This window comes from Tympanuchus pallidicinctus, unplaced genomic scaffold (genome assembly GCF_026119805.1).
Source record: "Tympanuchus pallidicinctus isolate F22 unplaced genomic scaffold, pur_lepc_1.0 scaffold7, whole genome shotgun sequence".
Taxonomy (NCBI): Eukaryota; Metazoa; Chordata; class Aves; order Galliformes; family Phasianidae; genus Tympanuchus; species Tympanuchus pallidicinctus.
The window spans coordinates 263,500-282,343 of record NW_026294791.1 but is presented as its reverse complement, the minus strand read 5'-3'; the positions used below and the strand labels follow the sequence as shown (position 1 = coordinate 282,343).

The following is an 18,844-nucleotide window of genomic DNA, read 5'->3' as shown; positions in this document are numbered from 1 at the left end:
TACGCTGTATGGGAACTGCTGAGTCACAGCCTGAAGCACTGATCACCTGTGGAAAGGATCCGCTCAGCCCTGGGAGCACAGGTGAAGGCAGCTCACTGATGGGGGTGGGAGGGGTGGAACCTGGCTGCTCCTCTCCTAGATCCCATTTAAGGGCTGTCTGCCACCAGGGAAGGATCTCTTTTGGGGATCCCTCCTTGGTGGAGCTTTGCTCTGCAAACCTGGAATCTTCTGATTGGGATAAGCGAACTTCTTCCCTTATGGCACCTCTCTACTGTGCTTGTCCTTCCATCACCGCGCTCTGGTGAAGCACCTTTCCCCATTGTGCTGAGCTGCCCAGGTGCTACAAATGGTGTGACTACCCTGTATTCAGCTGCTGCTGATGAGAAATTAGTGATGCCCTAAGCAGAAGAGAAAGCTGAAGACTTTGAAGTCAGTTAGCTGTAATTGTGCTGGGCTGATCATGAGGGCTCTCCTACTTTCAGTTTCCATTCTGTATCCCCACACCCTTTTCCATGCTGCACAGTCTGGGCTGCTGCTGCGTTATGCAGACACTATGTCTGGGCATGATGGGAAGCTTCTGGAAGTCAGATGGTCATTCAGGTGTGCCAATTTGAATCCAGTCTCTTTCTTTCCATTCATTCTCCCCATTATGAACATCCCAGTCATCCAGGCGTTGCATCCCATCATTCAAAACAGAGTTCAGCCCTGCAACACCTACTAAATTTATTGCAAATTTTCTCAGTCACCAGAGTTCTTGGTGATCTGAACTTATCTAATGCCCCAGGAGGTTCAGTTAGTCAAGGCTGTACAATACATGATATACAAGATGTGACTGATGTTAAATTGACTACAAGATAATTAGATGCTAATGTCACCATTGTGTCAGGATGACATGAATGTCACTAACACAGCTGTGTAATTTCTGAGTGACTGCAGTGTCACCTTGAAGCTTGCTGAAGGCACCCAAATTGTGGAAATGACATGTTTGCAGTGTTGCCCCATCTATGAGGTGTGCTGTTTGGGTGTACTGCAGCTATAGCTGCTTCCAGGGACATTACACTACTTATACAAAAGCCTGCAACCAGGGAGAAGATAACATGGCAAGAATGAACTGAAATAACTCCCTTCTCCCTCAGCTCAACTCCCACCTGAATTCATCCTTTACCTGCACTCACACAGAAATATTCTTCTCCGTTCTCTGCCTTTTAGATGTGCTAATCCTGGGCAGATGCCTGCAGTCCACAGAGGAATGAAATAACAAACTGTGAATCCAGATGTTTTTATTTTTATTTTCTGTAATTTGATGAATTGTTTTTTAATTGGGAAATTGGAGGATTTGGTACAGTAAGGGCAGCAAGAAAGAAGATGCTCAAGGATCATCAGGAAATAAGTGCTACCTTTCTCGCTGAATGTATTAATGGATTAACATAAAGAGCTGCACTTAGCAGTTATCTCCTCTCCCCCAGTTTCTCAGCTCAATAATCAATATCTAATCAGGTATTAATCATGTTAGACATAGGATAATCCCATTAAATGTAAAGGATTCCTATTTCTTGTCTTGAAGCAGTAAAACTTGCACCAATCCACAAAAGAAAAGTACCTGTGAAGTGCAAAATGTTGCTCGTATTCCTGGAGCGTTCAGAGCTCCCCTGAAAATCTTCCCCAGCTCCTTTCCTTCTGCTATTTGCAGCCACAGATCTTTTCCTGCTCCTCACATCTTCTGTCTTTTTCCAGCCCCTTTTCTCTAGCCTTGCAGGATCAAGGGTCTGCAGGAATGTGCCTTGGACGGCCGCTCTGTGATCCATCAGTGGGTGAGGATGTAGGACAAGCCCTGTGTGTGCTAAGTGTGCCTTCACCTTTCAGCTACTCATGGATCTGGCATGCTGCCCTACAAAGCCAACTTTAAAAAAAAAATAAAATAAGGAAGCACAGAAAAAGAGCATGGAAAAAAAAAACTATAAAAAATTAAAAGAAAAAACAAAATGACACAAAAGGAAAAGCTTATGTTGCTTCACTAGAAATAGTGGGAGAGAAAGGGAGAGACCGATTTCCTGCTTGGTGCAGACAGGTCTCCATTTCTAAGGCTGTTTTCTGAGGCAGGATGCTGGGCATTTTGCAGTGTGTGTTGTTCCAGGCAGCAATTTCTGCCAGGGCCTCTTCTCCAGGTGTCAGGGAATGATGTTGGTTTATGTGTGGACCTCTCAGCAATGACCTATCAGGCTGTGCAGGCTGATGGAGGGGCCAGAGCACAGCAGGGAGGGAAAGGAGGAAAGGCCAGAGAGTAAAGTGTGACAGAGGAGAGGATGTTTACCAGGACTTCCACGTCACCAGGAAGAAATTCACCTGGATAACTGCATCTCCTTCCAGTACCTAAAGAGAGCCTACAAACAGGAGAGGAGTCAACTCTTTGAAAGGGTAGATAATAGCAGGACAAGGGGAAATGGTTTGAAGTTGAGGAAGGGAAGATTGAGGTTGGATTTTAGGGGGGAAGTTCTTTGCTATGAGAGCAGTGAGGTGCTGGAACTTCAGGGAAGGGTATGTGCCCTCTGCAACCTGAGGGCTGAGTGTTTGCTTCCATTCCAGGCAATGAGAGAATGCATGAGACTTCAGCACCCACCACACAGATGCCTTCTGCTTTCCTGAGGTCGCATACATAAAATCTCTTCTCCGACACAAAACGGAATTTATTTTAATCCCACTTGGATCTTATCAGACTTATCAGCTCTTTGGTACAAATATTGGGCAATACTCAGACACGAATAAGGAAGAGAATGTCTATAAAGATATGAGATTTAAGTGCACAAACATCACTCAGAAGTCCCCGTTTCTTTTTCTAGAACTGTTGCAGCCAAACATCGCTCTCAGAAACGCAATCTGGAGGAGATCCATAGCCTACAATAAAACTATTTCTACCTATCCTAGCTTCAAATCTAATTACGATGAGAAGACTAATATTGCCTTAATTACATTCTGAAGGTTTCCTTCATTAAGGGATACCTAGAAGTACAAGCAACCAAGGTCTCAGATAAACACGCCTGTGGTTTGTGAGATCCAGGCACGTACCTTTGAAGCTTGAGTGCTTTGTACTGGGAACGGTACAGAAAACCCAATATTGAAAGTTAAACTTAGGCACCAAATCACTGAATGCTAACCAGCAGACATCAAGGAGATGATCTGTTATTGCTGCTATGTCAGCAGTGCCCTGTTCCACCAGGCCCTGCAGGGTGGTGGGGAGTGGAATGAGCAGGGACAGCCCCATCCTGCAGGATGGAGAGGCAGAGGCAGACCTTCACCACCTGCCAGCTTCAGTTTGAACACCAACAGCGCTGCAGGATGTGTCCTGTGCTGTAAACAGTGTTTATGTATGCAAGTGGCCAGCTAGGTGTATAATTGCCCTGTTACGTTTGTTCTCAGTTGGAACTTGTGAGCATTGGGCACATTCAGTCTTGGCGCTGCAACATGCAGAGCAGTGCATTAAGGCATCAAAAAGGGTAACTTAAAAGTCATTGCCATGGCGACGTGACAACTTATTTTGCAGTATAATATGTTCTATGAAATATGTATGATCTTATTTTATATATAACATTTGTTTTTAGCATTTCATTTCTGATAATAGCCTTTTAATGATAATCACGGCCTTTTAATGATTGTAATAATTAGACTCTTATAATTCAAGATGTTTTATGTTAACTATGCTGAAATCCTTTAAAAATGTTTATTTTTCCCAGCACTTTAAAAGCTGCTTTGCTCTTTTGCAGTGTCTGGAATCTGTTCGGAGCAGCACTCAGAAGCATTCCGGGGGCTCCTTCCTTCCCCAGCTGTGCAGGGCTCCCCGTACCTGTTTCTTCTTTCCTTAAGAATGTGATAAGAAGGATGAAATCGAGCATCCACCGTTTTCATAGGAAGAGCCATCAGTAACGTTCTCCATCTTTTTATTAACCACAGATGGTTGCAGGATGGAATGCTGGCGACGAACCTGTAAACAAAAGGCTGAGAACAACACCACCAAACACTGAGTACCCAGAGCTGGAGGCACTGCCTGCTCTCCCCAGAGCAGTCAACAATGTTTCTGTATAGTCTTTGCTTTTTTCTCCTAAAACTAATATTCAATAGCAAGGTGACTTACATTCCCATTCTTTGAAGAAAACATCTTTACTGACTTTCCAGTTAAAAGTATTGACAGCTTTCAGTAAGGTAATATATCCAGAGGGGAAATCTCGATTCATTTGATCTTGCAGTGCCCCATATTAAATAGGAAGGTTTAATTATACATCTAACAGTTACTTACCCTTTTTGACATAGTTTCATTAGACTTTTATTGAAGACAGGGCTCGGGAAATAGAGCACCATTAATACTTTTTTTTGGAGGGTGGGGGGCTTCATCTCCTACATTCTAGGCACTTAATGAAGTGCACTCCTGTGCCAAGCAGGCTGCTGAGCTCAGCAGGACTCAGACCACACCCCAGCAAGTCCCATATCAGCAGGTTCATCGTCTGCCAAGATGTGTGGGCAGAGCACAGCACCTTCCAGCCACGTGCTTCAGATGTGACAGAGCACCTTGGGGATCCTATAGAGACCATGGAAAGCCTGCAGTAGTGCCACTCTCCAACTGGGTGATGGCAGTGGAGGAGAGGTTCTTCTACTGCTCCACAGCAATTTTGGTGGCAATGCTTCAGTTTCCAAGGAGAGATCTCAACATCATCAGTACTAAGAGAAAAAGACTGCAGCCTCAACAAAGCTGCAGTTCCATTGACTTACCAGCACGAGCATCTCTACTGCAACTCATCTTCATCCATCTCCTGCTCACACTCATAACTGTGCTACAAGCTGGCATGGAGTCTGCTCAGATGGCAGGGAAGTTGTAAAGGTCATTATATTGGAGATTAAACCACATCTGAGAGCTGATAGCACTCGATAGCATAATGGAGTGCTCAGATCAGGTCTGTGGTGACCACACCTCACATACATCAACTCAGTTATGGCTCTGTGAGGCATCATGACAGAACTGTGGGGTGCTGGTTTGATGGTAAGTAGCCAGCAGAGCTGAAATCACATTGCACTGCATAGCACTACATCAGCACATCTTCAGCCAGGTGATGGTTCAACCACAAGCAGATGGTGCTGCAGGAACAGTGTTTCCTCAGATGTTTTAGAGCACGATGCTTCTGAACAGATGTGGGAGATCAGCCAGTGCTGCTTGCCAACTTCTGCCCTGGGGAATAAGGCCACAGGGACAGCAAGCTCTGCAGCTCTGTGTGCACACAGGGACACAGCACTGCATGCTGCCATGGTGCATCAGCACTCTCCTGTGCTCCTGTCCCCCGCAGCCCTGCACACAGGTCTTGTCCTGACCGAGATGGAAGGAGTGGTTCTGCCCAGCCTGAAAATGAATCCTCTGGGAGATGTATGAATCCATTATCATTCACCCAGATATTTTAACACTTTCAATGAAAGAAAACCTCAATTTAAGAAATAATTATAGTCGATCCCCTCTCTATAGTAACAATGGAAAGAGAACATTATCACCATCGCTTGTGGCAACAACTTGAACTGAAATGGGCTAAAGAGGAAAAAATAATTAGAATGAGACACACATGCCTGACTCTGAAAGAAAGATTGTTTATGCCTAATACATTAGAGAAATTGCCCAAGAAGAGTTCAGCAAGATCCTGCCTTATCTGCCGCTCACAGGGCGCTGCACGTCGGCTCCGCGGGCTGCAGCAGCTGAGCAGGCTGGGACCAACACCAGCTGCCAGCAGGAGGTCAGCAGCCCTGCAGACAGGTGTGCGGGATACACTGCATAGCTTTATCTACAGGAGGCCCTTGGGAAAAACAGAGATTGAGAAGAGCAAGAGCATCACGCTGCACACCATCTGCCCCAGGAGAACGGCTCCACGCTGCTCACCATTGTAAGGGGTAATGAAAGGCAGCGTTGCTTATCAGGAGCCAGGCCACACGTCTCTGCATCCACACTGGCTGTGGGCACGGTGCATCATTCCTTTAGCACTGTAACGGGCCGCTCATGCAGCAGTGCGGGGTCAGAGCACAGCACTCTGGGCTCCTTCCAAGTGCAGAGCCACCAGGACCCAAGCAGGAGGACCTCAGGCTGGAGGGAAAGGCAGCGCATTGGGGATGTACACACCCACACAGCTATACATACCTATGTGTTACAGATACATACTACACGTTTGTGTTGGTGTGTGTACATACCTGCTTTATTCATATGAACCATCCTGCCCAGAGCTGTACTCTGCCCTTTGGCAGAGGAGGGTGGCCAAGGAGCAAAAATGTTAAATCCATTGGTTGGTCTGTGGTAGCATCCACTGGCACTCTGCTCCACGTGTGTGCTGGAATCTGGAGCAGAAGGAACAGGGGACATGAAGAGCTCACAGCCAGCCCTTTTCATCCTGCGTGATGTTACCTGCCCACAGACACCACCGCCTCTGGATGTCATTGGGGTGAGGCTGACAATTGCCTACACTTACCTACTTTCCTACTTTCCTGGTTCACATAAGAACATGGTGATCCCACAGAAATAAAACTCTGAAACTCTGCTTTTTTTTTTTTTTTTTGGTAACAGAATAAGAAAGATGTACTCATCTAGCTCTCTTGGTATCTGCCAGCAGCTGTAAAATAAAAGCAAACAATAAGGACACAAGCTGCCTCTAGCTCCCCAGACCAGGTATGAGCCAGCCATGGTATATCAGCCCTAACCATTACATCTTGCTAGCACAGACATTAGTCCCTGCCTTGTTTCTCCATCATCAAAATCTGAGAAAGCTCATCTGTCCTACAGCCGCATCCCCAAGGCCGAGATGTGGGAGGTATTTCAAAGCAGTGAGTGAAGAACCAAGGGTGCTTTGCTGGCAGCCTCCCTGCCTGCAGCCCGGCCAATGCAGGGGAGGAGGTGGTTTCCCCAGCAGACAGTCACACACAGCTGGATGTAAAAGCCCTTTTCCCACGAGGCCTGCTGCACTCACTGGCTCCACTGTCCTGACACTGCCTGGAAAGAGAATAGTAATATTGAAAATGCGGCCAAGAGTGGTACAAAATAATCATTTGTGTGTCCCATTAGCACTGCTTTTTGCTGAGCATACCCAAGGGATGCGAGGCACCGACCTTCATTGCATGGGGTTGGGGGGCAGCCCAGCACTGCTTTTCCCATTCGCCCTGCAGTCAGAGCGGAGCTCCTTCCAGCTCCTCCCCGATCTTTCTCCGCTGAGCTCTGACTCTCACACAGGAATACCTTAAAGGTATTTATTAGCATTAAGATCAATAGTTATCAAATCCTTCCCGATTCTATCAAAAAGTGATTCTTGTAAACAACATTATAAGAGGGCATTTTGAGCCTCCTAAGCATTTCCTTCCTTCTTTAAAAAAAAACATCTAAACTCTTTAGAAAGCCTGAATTCATGCTGCCATCTGCTGGAAGGAGAGCTTCAGCAAAATGGAAACATTTTACAAGCTTTTTTATAAGGAAAGGTTGAGGGATCTGGGCTTGTTTAGCTTGGAAAAGAGAAGGCTGCAAGAAGACCTCATTGTGCCTTCCAGCACTTGAAGGGAGCGGATAAACAGGAGGGGAACAGCTGTTTGTGAGGGTGGATGGTGATGGGACAAGGGGGATGGTTTTAAACTGAGACAGGGGAGGTTTAGGTTGGATTTGAGGAGGAAGTTTTTCAGCCAGAGGGTGGTGAGGCACTGGAACAGGTTGCCCAAGGAGGCTGTGGATGCCCCATCCCTGCAGGCATTCAAGGCCAGGCTGGATGTGGCTCTGGGCAGCCTGGGCTGCTGGTTGGCGACCTGCACACAGCAGGGGTTGGAACTGATGAGCGTTGTGCTCCTGTGCAACCCAGGCCATTCTATGGTATTCCCACAGAAAAGACGGGATGTGCTTCACTTCCCTGCAGTTGCTCTGCTTAATTGTGAAGGACTAATTTTGTTGATTGGCACTGAACATCTATAGAAAGACTAGGTGCTAAGCAGTAAGAAATAAGCAGAAAAGGTAGGAAAACAAAAATCCTAATACTCCTTAAGGATTTGCTCTTGCAGCAGGGGTACAAGGCAGAGTAGTAGCTCCTCTTGCACCTTTGCCAGTTTGTAACTGTTTCATAGAAGCCAGTAAGCAAATTACGCTGCTCCTCAGTACTTTCTTTCAGATTAGGAGAGGCTGCAGCTGCCAGTGTGCTCCCATGCCAGGTGGGAGCCTCTCAGATTCTGTTGCTCTGGGGACAGCAAGGGTGTCCCTGAGGGCCCAGGGACAGCCTGGCTGCCCCTGTGCTGGAGGGCAGGGAGGGAGGGCTGGCCTGCAATGCCACACATATCAAAACATGGGGCCACAGTAACACAGAGAGAATAGGTTTTATTAGACCTAGAGAAGGACAGTTAAACATGGCAATAAGCCAATAACCACGTTTTAAAAATGCAAGAATTTTGCTAGTAAGAAGCAGTCAATAGAAGCAAGAACCTCCTACAAATTCATTTTACATTCAATATCTGTTCAAGGACAGAACCAGGGAAGAAATATAATGATATCTGCTAAATACACTCGGGAAGGAGATGGTGGAGGATGAAGTACTATGATATAAAGTGCTATGGTACAAAGTAAATGAAGTCCTTCACATAAGGGTTAATTGCTGGGTAACCACAGCTTATTGCTTACAGAGTGAAATATCCATGCTGTGAAGGCATCTAGGAGCGTTAGGCACAGAGATCAACGGGGTGGCAGAAGGGGCACACAGTGACCAGCAAACTGCACTCAGCATGTAACAAACACCCAGCACGTAACACCCAGCATGAGACACCCAGCATGAAATACCCAGCATGAGACACCAGCATGAAACACCAGCATGTAACACTCAGCAAACAATGTCCTGCAGTGCCCAGCAAACAGGAGCTGCTGCTGTGCCATGCTCAGCTCAGCACAAAGATGAGGACCAGCAGCAAGGGAAGTTCAGGGCCAGCAAATCCACTTGTACTGAGGAATAGCAACAGGCAGAGCATGGACTGAGAGAGGCAGGATCTTTGCAGTCTCTTGTCCTGATGCCCCTTCAGAAGAGAGTTAATTTTTGTAACACTGGACTGCTAGAACAAATTAGGCATGACATAGCCTTAAAGTGTTGTTACCACGCAGCTTGTTTTACCAGGAGGAAAACAAACTGTTGCCTGAGCAATGCATGGAAAAATAAGACCAAGAAAACTGCCACAAGCAAGAAGCTGCCAGCTGGCAAAGCGCAGGGCCCAGTCAGGGTCCTGCCTGGATGTGGTCCTGGGAAACATCAGAAACATCAGAGCCAGCCCTGCTTTCAGCCCCGAGCCAATTAGCAGTGTGGTTCAGCCGTGTGTTTACGTATAGCGAGACACCTTCTTCTTCTTTTTTCAATAGGTGATAATGTATGTTTAATGTCAGCATTTTAGCTATGGGAGTGTGAGCAGTTTAACAGAGCACGTGGCTAAAAACACTCCGTGGATGAAAAAGACAGAATTTTAGAGGCCAGCAGTCTGTATGAAGGGCGGGAGGCGTCAGAGAACGGCCGGATCACATCAAACAGTGAGAGCACTGCTGGAGATGGGCCATTTGGATATTAAATAAGCAGGCAGAATTTCTGTAAATGCTGAACAAGAGACATGACGGAATGTTATTTTCCCTAATCTGTTCACGCTGTAATTATGGACTCTATACTCCAGCTAAAAAGATCATTTATCTTAAGCTGAGTGTTTCAATTGCTTTTTGTCCAATAGATTACAGATATTAGCTTCAAATGGTAACTAAAAACAGCAAAGAAGTTTCAAGTACAGCTGATGCGCCTGTAAAATATTTAACGTTTGCCTTGCATATGGCTTTAATAAAATAATTTATGTCTATTTTTGCAGAAGCTTTTTCTCACTAAATTAGGTATGATTAACAAATTAATTGATTCTGCGCAGAAAAACTAATTGGGGCGGGGAGGGGGGAAGGCTCTTTGCAGACAAATGTCATCAGCTGTGTATTTCTAATAGCGCAGTGGTGTTAATCCTAACACACACACTGTTAGTTGTTCTATGATCTGATCCGGGCCTGAAGGAGGATTTCTGCACACAAGTGTATTCCCACAGCTGCACAGACGCACAAAGAATGCACTGAAAGTAAACCAGGAGCAGAATGAACCGAAACAGAGAGCGGCTGAAATCAAGGCAGAAGATGTGCGAGGAGAGCTGCAGGTGGGAGCTCCTCCAGCAAGGCAGAATTCTGCCCTTTGTGGCTCAGATCTGCACTGCTGATTCTCTCAGTGTTTTATAAATTCTAAGAATGAGTGCTTTTAAGGAATATTACATCTTGGCAATTAAGTCTATACGAGAGCTCAGTTCAAATTATGAAATGACACCGAATTTCAGCATTGCCATAAATACTCACAGCTCGAACGTTTTATTTGAGGCAACAGTGTGATTACACGTCTTCTGTTGGAAGCGTGTGAGTGTGCTGTTCCTGGAAGGAAAACATATTTTGATAGGATCTAGGTTTATTATGATTAAGTGAAACAACCGTGCTCAGAGATGCATGTGCTTGTTTTAACATTACACCTTAGTGCAGGAGCTGGTGAAGTGAGGCGTGTTGAGAGGGAAGGCTGGGAGAAACTGACCAAAGGAATTGCCCTTTGGGGCTGTAATGCAGTATGCTCAGAATCAGACCCATTGGCATTCAGCACAGCAGTAAGTATTTACTGATGTACAGCTAGACAGAGACATTGTCATTATCTAGTCTGCCCTTCCAGATAAGACAGCTCATCTTCATTCAGTATTCCTATCTGAAGCCCATAATTTCTGGCTGAATAGAGCAGAGACATCCAATTTGATTTAGTGACTCCAAGTGATCGACCGGATCTCTAAGTGGGCTGTTCCAACGGCCAATTACACTGGCTGTTAAATAATTGCTCTTTATTTATTCTCCACATATGTCTGTCACACCAGCTGGCAGACACAGGGTGAATCCCTCACAGGGGTCACACAGGTCCTCCTGTCTCTGGGACAAATAGTTACACCCAGACAGTTCACATGGCTCTGTGTCACCTGTCTATCTTCTGCAACACCACTGCTGGGTTTTATTCTGCTTAGCCTGAAGAATAAGGAGCTGAAGGGGAGTGAGCTGAGATAAAGAAGATGCATCTTCTTCAAAAGCTGAACGATCTAACGGTGCAGAGGGGGCATTAGCTGGGAATATGTGAGAACTAACTCTTTCAGGTCTCATTCTCATTAATTAAGAGGTAAATTTCAAACCTAGAGGACACAGCTCAAACAACTCAGTGACAGGTGCAACCATAATGCAATTCAGGATGTGAGCAACAGGGCAGCACAGAAAGCAGTCACAGCAGCATTCCTCCTGGTCCATTCTGCTGCATTCTCTCCTTAGCACACCTACAGCTCAGTTCAGTTCTTGTTCCAAAGATTAAATAGTAGATTAATCACTGCTTAAATCTGAGAACTGAAAACATGTACTTCAGAAACATCTGCAGGATGAGGCCGGGGGGGGCAGGGCAGGGCAGCAGGTTGCAGAGAGGCTCCTCCACAGGAGAGGCAAGAAGCCACGGCCAGCTCACAGCACAGCTGCTGTCACACCGACCTTCCTGTTGTCTATTGACAACAATTCAAACATGCGCAAAATACTGAAAAAAAAATTATTTTGAACTACAGCTCTTAAGTCAAACCCTTTTCATTGCCCATTGAATCACCAGGTAACTGCTGTTGCCCTGTGCCCAGCTACAGCAGTGCACAGCTTGCACAGCACTGCCCGGCATGAGCGCAGGGCTGCCCTGGGGAGCTACTGGCCTTGGCACAACAGCAACAGCTGCATAGGGCTGAGGTGCAGCTGGAAACGTCATTCACTGATGCTAATTAAGTCAGTGAACAGAATCACAGAATGGCCCGGGTTGGGAGGGATCTTAAGGATCACGAATCTCCAATCGCCCCCCCCTCCCCTCCCCTGCTGCAGGCAGGGCCACCGACCTCCGCACTGAATATAGGAGATATGGTTTCACGAGGATGCGTGGTGCTCAATGTAGAGAGAGCCGAGAGCGTGAGCCGGGCTCAGACGGACTGCAGCCACCCTGCCCTGGGGGGCCGTGCCGCAGTGACAGCCCACCCCACAGAGCAGCAGGAGCACACAGCATCCTGCCTGTCGTCTTCTGTTTACAGACATGGAAAACGATGGAATTTTGGTAACTTTTTTAAAGTTCCTAAATTATTTCCGGTAGCTGCTTCTTACTTTTCTTTTTTTTTTTTTTTTTTCCCTATAGTGCTTTCCAGCCACTTGTGCCGTAGGATTTAGGCGCAGACAAATGCTGCCTCTCCCCCCGATTCTGAGGCCCGCACACTCCGCAAGAGGCCGAGGCCCACGGCTACAAAAAGCAACTCGGGGCGGAGCACCGCGGCGGATCGCGCCCGGCAGCGCAGCCCGTGTTCAGCTCCGCTCCAGCAGCTGCGCACGGCGTTCCGCCCCCGCCCGGCCCGGCGCTTCCGGGTAGGCGGCGCCCGTCGGCGCTCGGCGGAGCGCGGGGCGATGGCGGCGGCGGCGGGCGGGCGGAGCGCGGCGCGGCGGGCGGCCACGAGGCGGCGGCTGGAGCGGTTCGCCGCGCTCCGAGGTGGGGCGGCGGGCGCGGGGCAGGCCGGCGGGGCGCGGGGCGGGCGCGGGGCGCTGCCGTGGATCCGCGGCCCCGCGGGGAGCGCGGCCCGGGCCCGGCGCTGACCGCGTTCCGCCCCGCCGGACAGGCAGAGTCGCGAGGCACGGCGAGTTCTGGGACCTGGTCGCCATCACCGCCGCCGACGCGGAGCAGGAGCGGGCGTTCCGTCTGCAGCTGGCCGCCAAGCTGCGGGGCGGGGAGCTGCCGCTGGGCGTGCGGTACCACGTCTTCGTGGATCCCCCGGGACACAAAATCGGTGCGTGCCCCGCCTGGCGGCTGCGGAGCGGCCGGATCCGTGCGCGACGGAGGGCGTCAGACTGCGGGCTGTAGGGCTGCTCTGCAGCCGCTGTGATGTTACCCTCATCTGGGGCCTCGTCTGGTCCTTCGGGGATCTGTGCTCACGTAGTGCACCCGTATGATCGTACTCGTGTTGAGTCACGCCGAGCTCAGCTTTGTGTGACCACTGCAGCTGCTCTCTTGCAATGGAGAGGCTTCAAAATCCTGCTCAAAAAATGTCCTTTGCAGCACAGATGTAGGCTCTAATGCTGTTGGTAGCATGTTACTGTCGTTCCTGCCACAGCATGGCAGGTTTGTGCTTCTCAGACTTCATGTAAGGTAATTTTTGCAGAGAAAATTTCCATTATGATAACTGGGACGATGTTGTTGCAGGAGGGAAGACTTAGGTTGGATGTCAGGGGGAAGTTCTTTACAGAGAGAGTGGTGAGATGCTGGAACAGCTGTCCAGAGAGGCTGTGATGCCCCGTCCATCCCTGGAGGTGTTCAAGGCCAGGTTGGATGGGGCCCTGGGCAGCTGGGCTGCTATGAAATGTGGAGGTTGGTGGCCCTGCCTGCAGTGGGAGGTTGGAGCTTCATGATCCTTGAGGTCCCTTCCAACCCAAGCCTTTCTGTGATTCTGTAGGACACCATCCCGGTGGTCTGTGGGTGCACACTGCTCATACAGTGTGGCTGTCTTCTGTATTCCCAGTGTGGAATACAACTGACCCATGGTTGTTTCGTAAATTCGTTCTGCTCGCTTTGAGCTGGTAGTTTACACTGATGTATTTCAATACGTTCAACAATGTGCAACAATAACCTGGAAGAAAGTTGTCTGCCATACCATCCTAAGCTCATTATAGCTGTTTACTTGGATGTAGAAGGTAGCCAATCTCAGCAGTCTATCTGCAGTATAAAATAATAGGCACAGATTACTTTCAGAAATCTTGCTGTTTTAGAAGCACATAAGAATATCCTTGCCCAGCCAAGGTGTCCTTTGCTTTGATTGTGCATCCTCACTGCGTGACTCAGCTGCAGCGCTCTAGGAAGGCTGTTCTGTCAGAACTGATTGAGGAAATGTCAGATAGACGTCAGTGCATCTGTGGGCAGTCTGTTCAAATAAATAAATAAATATTTTTTACCTGTTAAAAAGAAGTGACTTGTTTTTTACCTGTTAAAAACAAGCTCATTTTTTACACAGAAAAAAAACACATTTAATAAACATCACCAGGTCTTTGCATGCTTCACGTTTCAGTGCATGTATTATTGGTGATCTTTATAATAAAATGCTTTTTTCTTTAGGAAATGGTGGATCAACACTTCATGTTCTTCAGTGCCTGGAAAATCTCTACGGTGATAAATGGACTTCTTTTATCGTGCTACTAATTCATTCTGGTAAGTTCTGTTTTACATTCCACGCTTTACAATGTCAGCTTTGAAAAACAAACAAACAAAAAGCTGATGTTGATAGATAAAGAATTGGAAATACAGTTCTCTTAGAAAAGTAACCTCAAGTGTAGCTGAAGTGGTCATTTGAATTTCCACTGGAACTTCTGGAGTTGTTACTGTCACTTCAGCATTTCAGCACTTTGGTTCTTTGGTCAGTCAGAATATCAGAATTAAGCTACTGCCTTGAAATGCCCACTTAAGCAGTCTCTTCCTCCCTGCAGGTTGCATAGGGACCTAGAGGTCTTGTAAATACAGAACAAATGTTTGCTGCCTAACCCGATTTGTCAAAACCCTTTCAAGATGTGTTAGGTGGAAAACTGTATCCACTTAGCAGAGAAGAAAGAAACCAGGTCAAAGAATCCTAGAATGTCTTGGGTTGGAAGAGACCTTACAGATCATCCAGTTCCACTCTGCTGTGGGCAGGGTTGCCATCCACTAAATAAGAGGCCTCCTTACCAAACTGTTGCTTGTTTGACTCCTCTCTCACTTAAAATTGTTTTGGGATGCTTTTTCTTTCTCCTTTAGTTTTCAAGCGAACAGCTGGAGTCATTTACTTTCTGTATTTATAGACGAGTGGTTTGTACTCCAGCCCTGAATCAAAACTAAAGGTAACGAAATCAACCACAGATTTAATAAAAGCTGTTTGAGGCACACTGAATTTTGGACGTTAGGTCAGATCTGTCTCAGGAAATATTTGAAGGCGTATGATAACTTTTTAAAATCGGACTTTTTTGAGGAGTGCTTGGCATAGGACCAACTGCACAGCCTGTGGTCTCCAAGGAAGTGTCCTCTGTCTTTTTCTGCAGGTGGTTACAGCCAGCGTTTACCGAATGCAAGTGCACTGGGCAAGATTTTCACAGCCTTGCCTTTCGGCGATCCTGTCTACCAAATGCTGGAGCTGAAGCTTGCCATGTACATCGATTTCCCTCGTCACATGAAACCAGGAATTCTCATTACTTGTTCAGATGACATAGAGCTTTACAGCACCGGCCCTACAGAAACAATCGCGTTTGATAAGCCTGGATTTACTGCTTTAGCTCACCCTTCAGATTTGGCAGTTGGGACCACTCATGGAGTGTTTGTTTTAGATCCATCCAGTCTCTCAGGAGAAGGAGGACTTGAGTACACATCTTGCCATCGTTTCCTGCACAAACCAGATGTGCAGACCATGCGCCGGTGCGGTGCAGTCTGTGTAAGAAGGAATTCTTCTCAGCTGGATTCCTTTGCAGACCGCAGTGACTCGGAAGTGGACTCGGAGTGCGTGTATACAGACAGTATATTTTACATTGATCACGGCACTGCAAAACAATTGCTGGCATTCTATAAGCAAATTGATACTCTGTGCTGTGAAATAGATGCGTATGGTGACTTCCTGCAGGCCCTGGGACGTGGAACCACTCAAGATCACACAAAAAATACAAGTAAAGCCACAAAAGAGGAATCACAGTTAGCAGAAGTACGGCAGAAGCTCTGTTCTCTTCTGAAAGGAACTTCACTTAATGTCATAGTCTTAAACAACTCTAAGTTCTATCACATTGGAACTACTCAAGAGTATTTGTTTCATTTTACATCTGATAGCAAACTGAAATTTGAGCTTAACTTACTGCCTGAGGCTTTTAGCATCTCTTCTGACAAAGCTGAGACCTTGGGTGGATCAGCAAGTATCATTCAAAGCATACTTGAGCCTGGGTGTTTTGTAGGACCTGGATCCATTATTGAATACTCCAGGATTGGACCTGGAGTGTTGGTAGGGAAGAACTGCATCGTTAGTGGATCCTGCATCAATTTGGAAGTAGACATACCTTCCAACTGTTTTCTGAGTTCATTAAGCGTAAAAATTGATGATCAGGTGAAGTATGTAAGTATGGTGTTTAGTGTAGAAGATGACCTGAAAAAGAATGTGGAGTTGCTGTCGGATACAAACTCACTACGGTTTTTTGGAGTCAGCCTACGAGAATGCTTGGAGCTCTGGGGTGTGCAGGTTTCAGAGCAGCTCTTCTCTGGTGAGAACTCACAGTTTGGGTTGTGGACTGCCAGGATTTTTCCTGTTTGTTCTAGTTTAAGTGAGTCGGTTAGGATGTCACTGAACATGTTAAATTCTGTGCAGCGTGTGTCAGCTTTTACACTGAATGGCTTTAAGCTCCTGTCTGTTCAAGAAATGCTTGCCTACAAAGATGTAGAAGACATGCTGAAATTTAGAAATGAAATTCGTGATGAAATTTGTCTAAAAAGGCAAAAAGATAAATCTGATTTGTAGAAGGACTGGTGCTTGAACAAATGTCCTGTCTTTAATTTGTCTGCAATTTGTGGATGATTTACTTGCCAGTTGTAAGCAGTGATTGTAAGCAAAATGTACAAGGGATCTTCTCAGTGTTCCTTCTAAGCAAAAGCATAAAAAGGAGTGGAGCCCTGGTCAAAGTCTTAGACTGCCATGTCTGGCACGTGGGTCAGCAGGCCAGTGCTCCAACCAGCATGCAAGGAAGTAAAAATGTATTAGTGTATTTCTCTCTCAGAATTCCTTCTGTGGAGCGATGCTGTCCTGCTCAGGTGTGCTGGACCAACTGCAGGCTGGACAGGTAAGAGGTGGCTGCTTCTGCTCACACTCCTGCACCAGGTGTGCCTCTGACATGTGCTCACCGTTATTCTCATAACAGAGGGGGTGTAAGTTTGATTTACTGGGTAAGAAACATTAAACTGCTTTAAGTTTTTATGCTACTCCATGTTTCCTTTCTACAATAAATATTCTTGTCTGGAGTTCTAGAGATCGGGTTTTGATCAATGTTAGCCATCAGCAATGTCAGCAGTCTGAATGAATTTATTCCACAGATATCAAAATATCTGGATTTGTGTTGTCTGTCATTTTTAAAATCAGGGTTCATGCAACATATGTGGAAAACCTTAAAATCAACATTTTGATACAGAGCCCTGTCAATAAATTTATGTTTTTATATGTGTCCATGTTCACATACATGTTCTGTAATTTCAGTCTTGGATTCTGCACTTATTCATAAGCACTTCTATGTGTAAGCTTCCACTCGTCTCCAGTGAGCCACAGAAACTGCGTGTGTTCCCATTAATTGTCTGATGTACCCATAACCTTTTCTTACTACCGATAAAACAGTGGTAATTTGCAGACAGTAGTGGAAATGTTCTAACAAATAGAGAAAGTGGACCATGCCATGAGAATGGCAGTGCGGGATAGGGCTCTCCTGACATACCCTGACAGTAAGAGGCAGAGCTCTGCGTTCACCAGTCAGACCTTCTGCAGGCCAATTCTGCAGCTTGTTGATTTTGTTGGGCACTGGCTGAGCAGCTCCGCAGGCAGAGAAAGCATGGGAGCTGCAGAGCACAAAAGGGTGTTCAGCCTACCAAGGATGTGATGTCATTTTTGAGTTAATCAGTATTTGTGTTGAGAGGAGATAACAGACAAGCCAGTGTCTCTGTCAATCCTTCATGACACATCTGAAAAATTATCTAGTGCATTTCTTTAGGCAGGAGATAATTGTTTGCTTTATGTGTTAGAGCTGCTTAATGAGCGTGCGTGTTTCTAGCTGTAACAAATTCTTGTCCTTAAGGAAGGGCTGTCTTATAATGTAATGACATCTTATTAAAGGAATTCAAACTGGGCAGTTTCAGGCACTAATAGTCAAAGTTTGATGTACAGACTATTTTACTTAGATGGCATTTTACAAAGTTCAGCTTCTTTCTCACAGTTTAACTGCTAAAGCAAGTGAACTGTGTTCACTCTCTAGCATCTAAAGCATTGCTCTCATTCAACCAGCTGGAATTGTCCCAAGCAATTGAGAGGCTTATCCAAGGCCACATAGTAACATTTAACAGTAAGGTAATTGCAGTTTTGGTGTTTGTGGCTTCCACTATCGGATTCTGAGAACAAGACGACTGTGGCACTTTGCTTGTGATCATCCTGTGGTCTGAGCAATGAAGGTGCAGTGCAGAAAGTGTCAGATAGGACTTCCTAAGAGCAGGAGGCATCTGTTGAAACTTGGAGCTTGGTTTTGATTTGGACTCACTGAGTTCCCAGGTGGATGCAGAATCTGTGTGGGCCTTTGGATCCTGCCTATCTCCATCCATCCTGAAGTGCAGATGTGACATCCTGGGACAGATGTGGTCTCGAGAAAAATGAGTGTTGAATGATTTTATTCATGTTGGCTTTCATTATTTAATTAGTTTTGCTCTGTTGTGTAATACTGGGGCTCATAATGAACATGATCTTAAGGATTTCACAGGCTGCCTTGAGAGCATGTAATAATGGACAGAGATTTAGCCATACTGTACGTATTGCATTATGGAATTTGGGAGAAGAGAATTAGTTCAGTAATGTTTGGGGCAGGAAATTGAAATGTGAGCAATTGGGCGCTTAGAAAAGAACACAGGGTGAGGCAGCTGAAATTAGTTTAAGGGAAAGAAGAAAAAAAAAGGAGGAGGAGCTAAGAGATACCTGTGCCAGAAGG

At 46.3% G+C, this 18,844-nt stretch overlaps 1 protein-coding gene and 1 long non-coding RNA gene across 2 annotated transcripts in view; one reads left to right on the top strand and one right to left on the bottom strand.

Moving 5' to 3' along the window:
- The window catches only part of LOC128072782 (uncharacterized), a 409,786-nt gene extending 401,929 nt beyond the window's left edge, over nucleotides 1-7,857 (bottom strand). Inside the window, exon 1 of the long non-coding RNA XR_008202434.1 lies at nucleotides 7,635-7,857. This is a non-coding gene — a long non-coding RNA (uncharacterized LOC128072782). The remainder of the gene's footprint in view (nucleotides 1-7,634) is intronic.
- A 4,672-nt stretch (nucleotides 7,858-12,529) lies between these two features.
- On the top strand, nucleotides 12,530-17,134 carry FPGT (fucose-1-phosphate guanylyltransferase). The gene is made up of 4 exons (XM_052666636.1): nucleotides 12,530-12,611; nucleotides 12,739-12,906; nucleotides 14,226-14,318; nucleotides 15,179-17,134. Exons 1-4 carry the CDS (start codon nucleotides 12,530-12,532, stop codon nucleotides 16,627-16,629), a joined length of 1,794 nt encoding a protein of 597 aa, XP_052522596.1. The 3' UTR covers nucleotides 16,630-17,134.
- Nucleotides 17,135-18,844: the final 1,710 nt, after the last annotated feature.

Coding starts and splice junctions, on each gene's coding strand:
- FPGT (XM_052666636.1), top strand. CDS start 12,530: ATGGCGGCGGCGGCGGGCGGGCGGAGCGCGGCGCGGCGGGCGGCCACG. Junction 12,612..12,738: donor GCGGTTCGCCGCGCTCCGAG/GTGGGGCGGCGG, acceptor CCCGCCGGACAG/GCAGAGTCGCGAGGCACGGC. Junction 12,907..14,225: donor TCCCCCGGGACACAAAATCG/GTGCGTGCCCCG, acceptor TTTTTTCTTTAG/GAAATGGTGGATCAACACTT.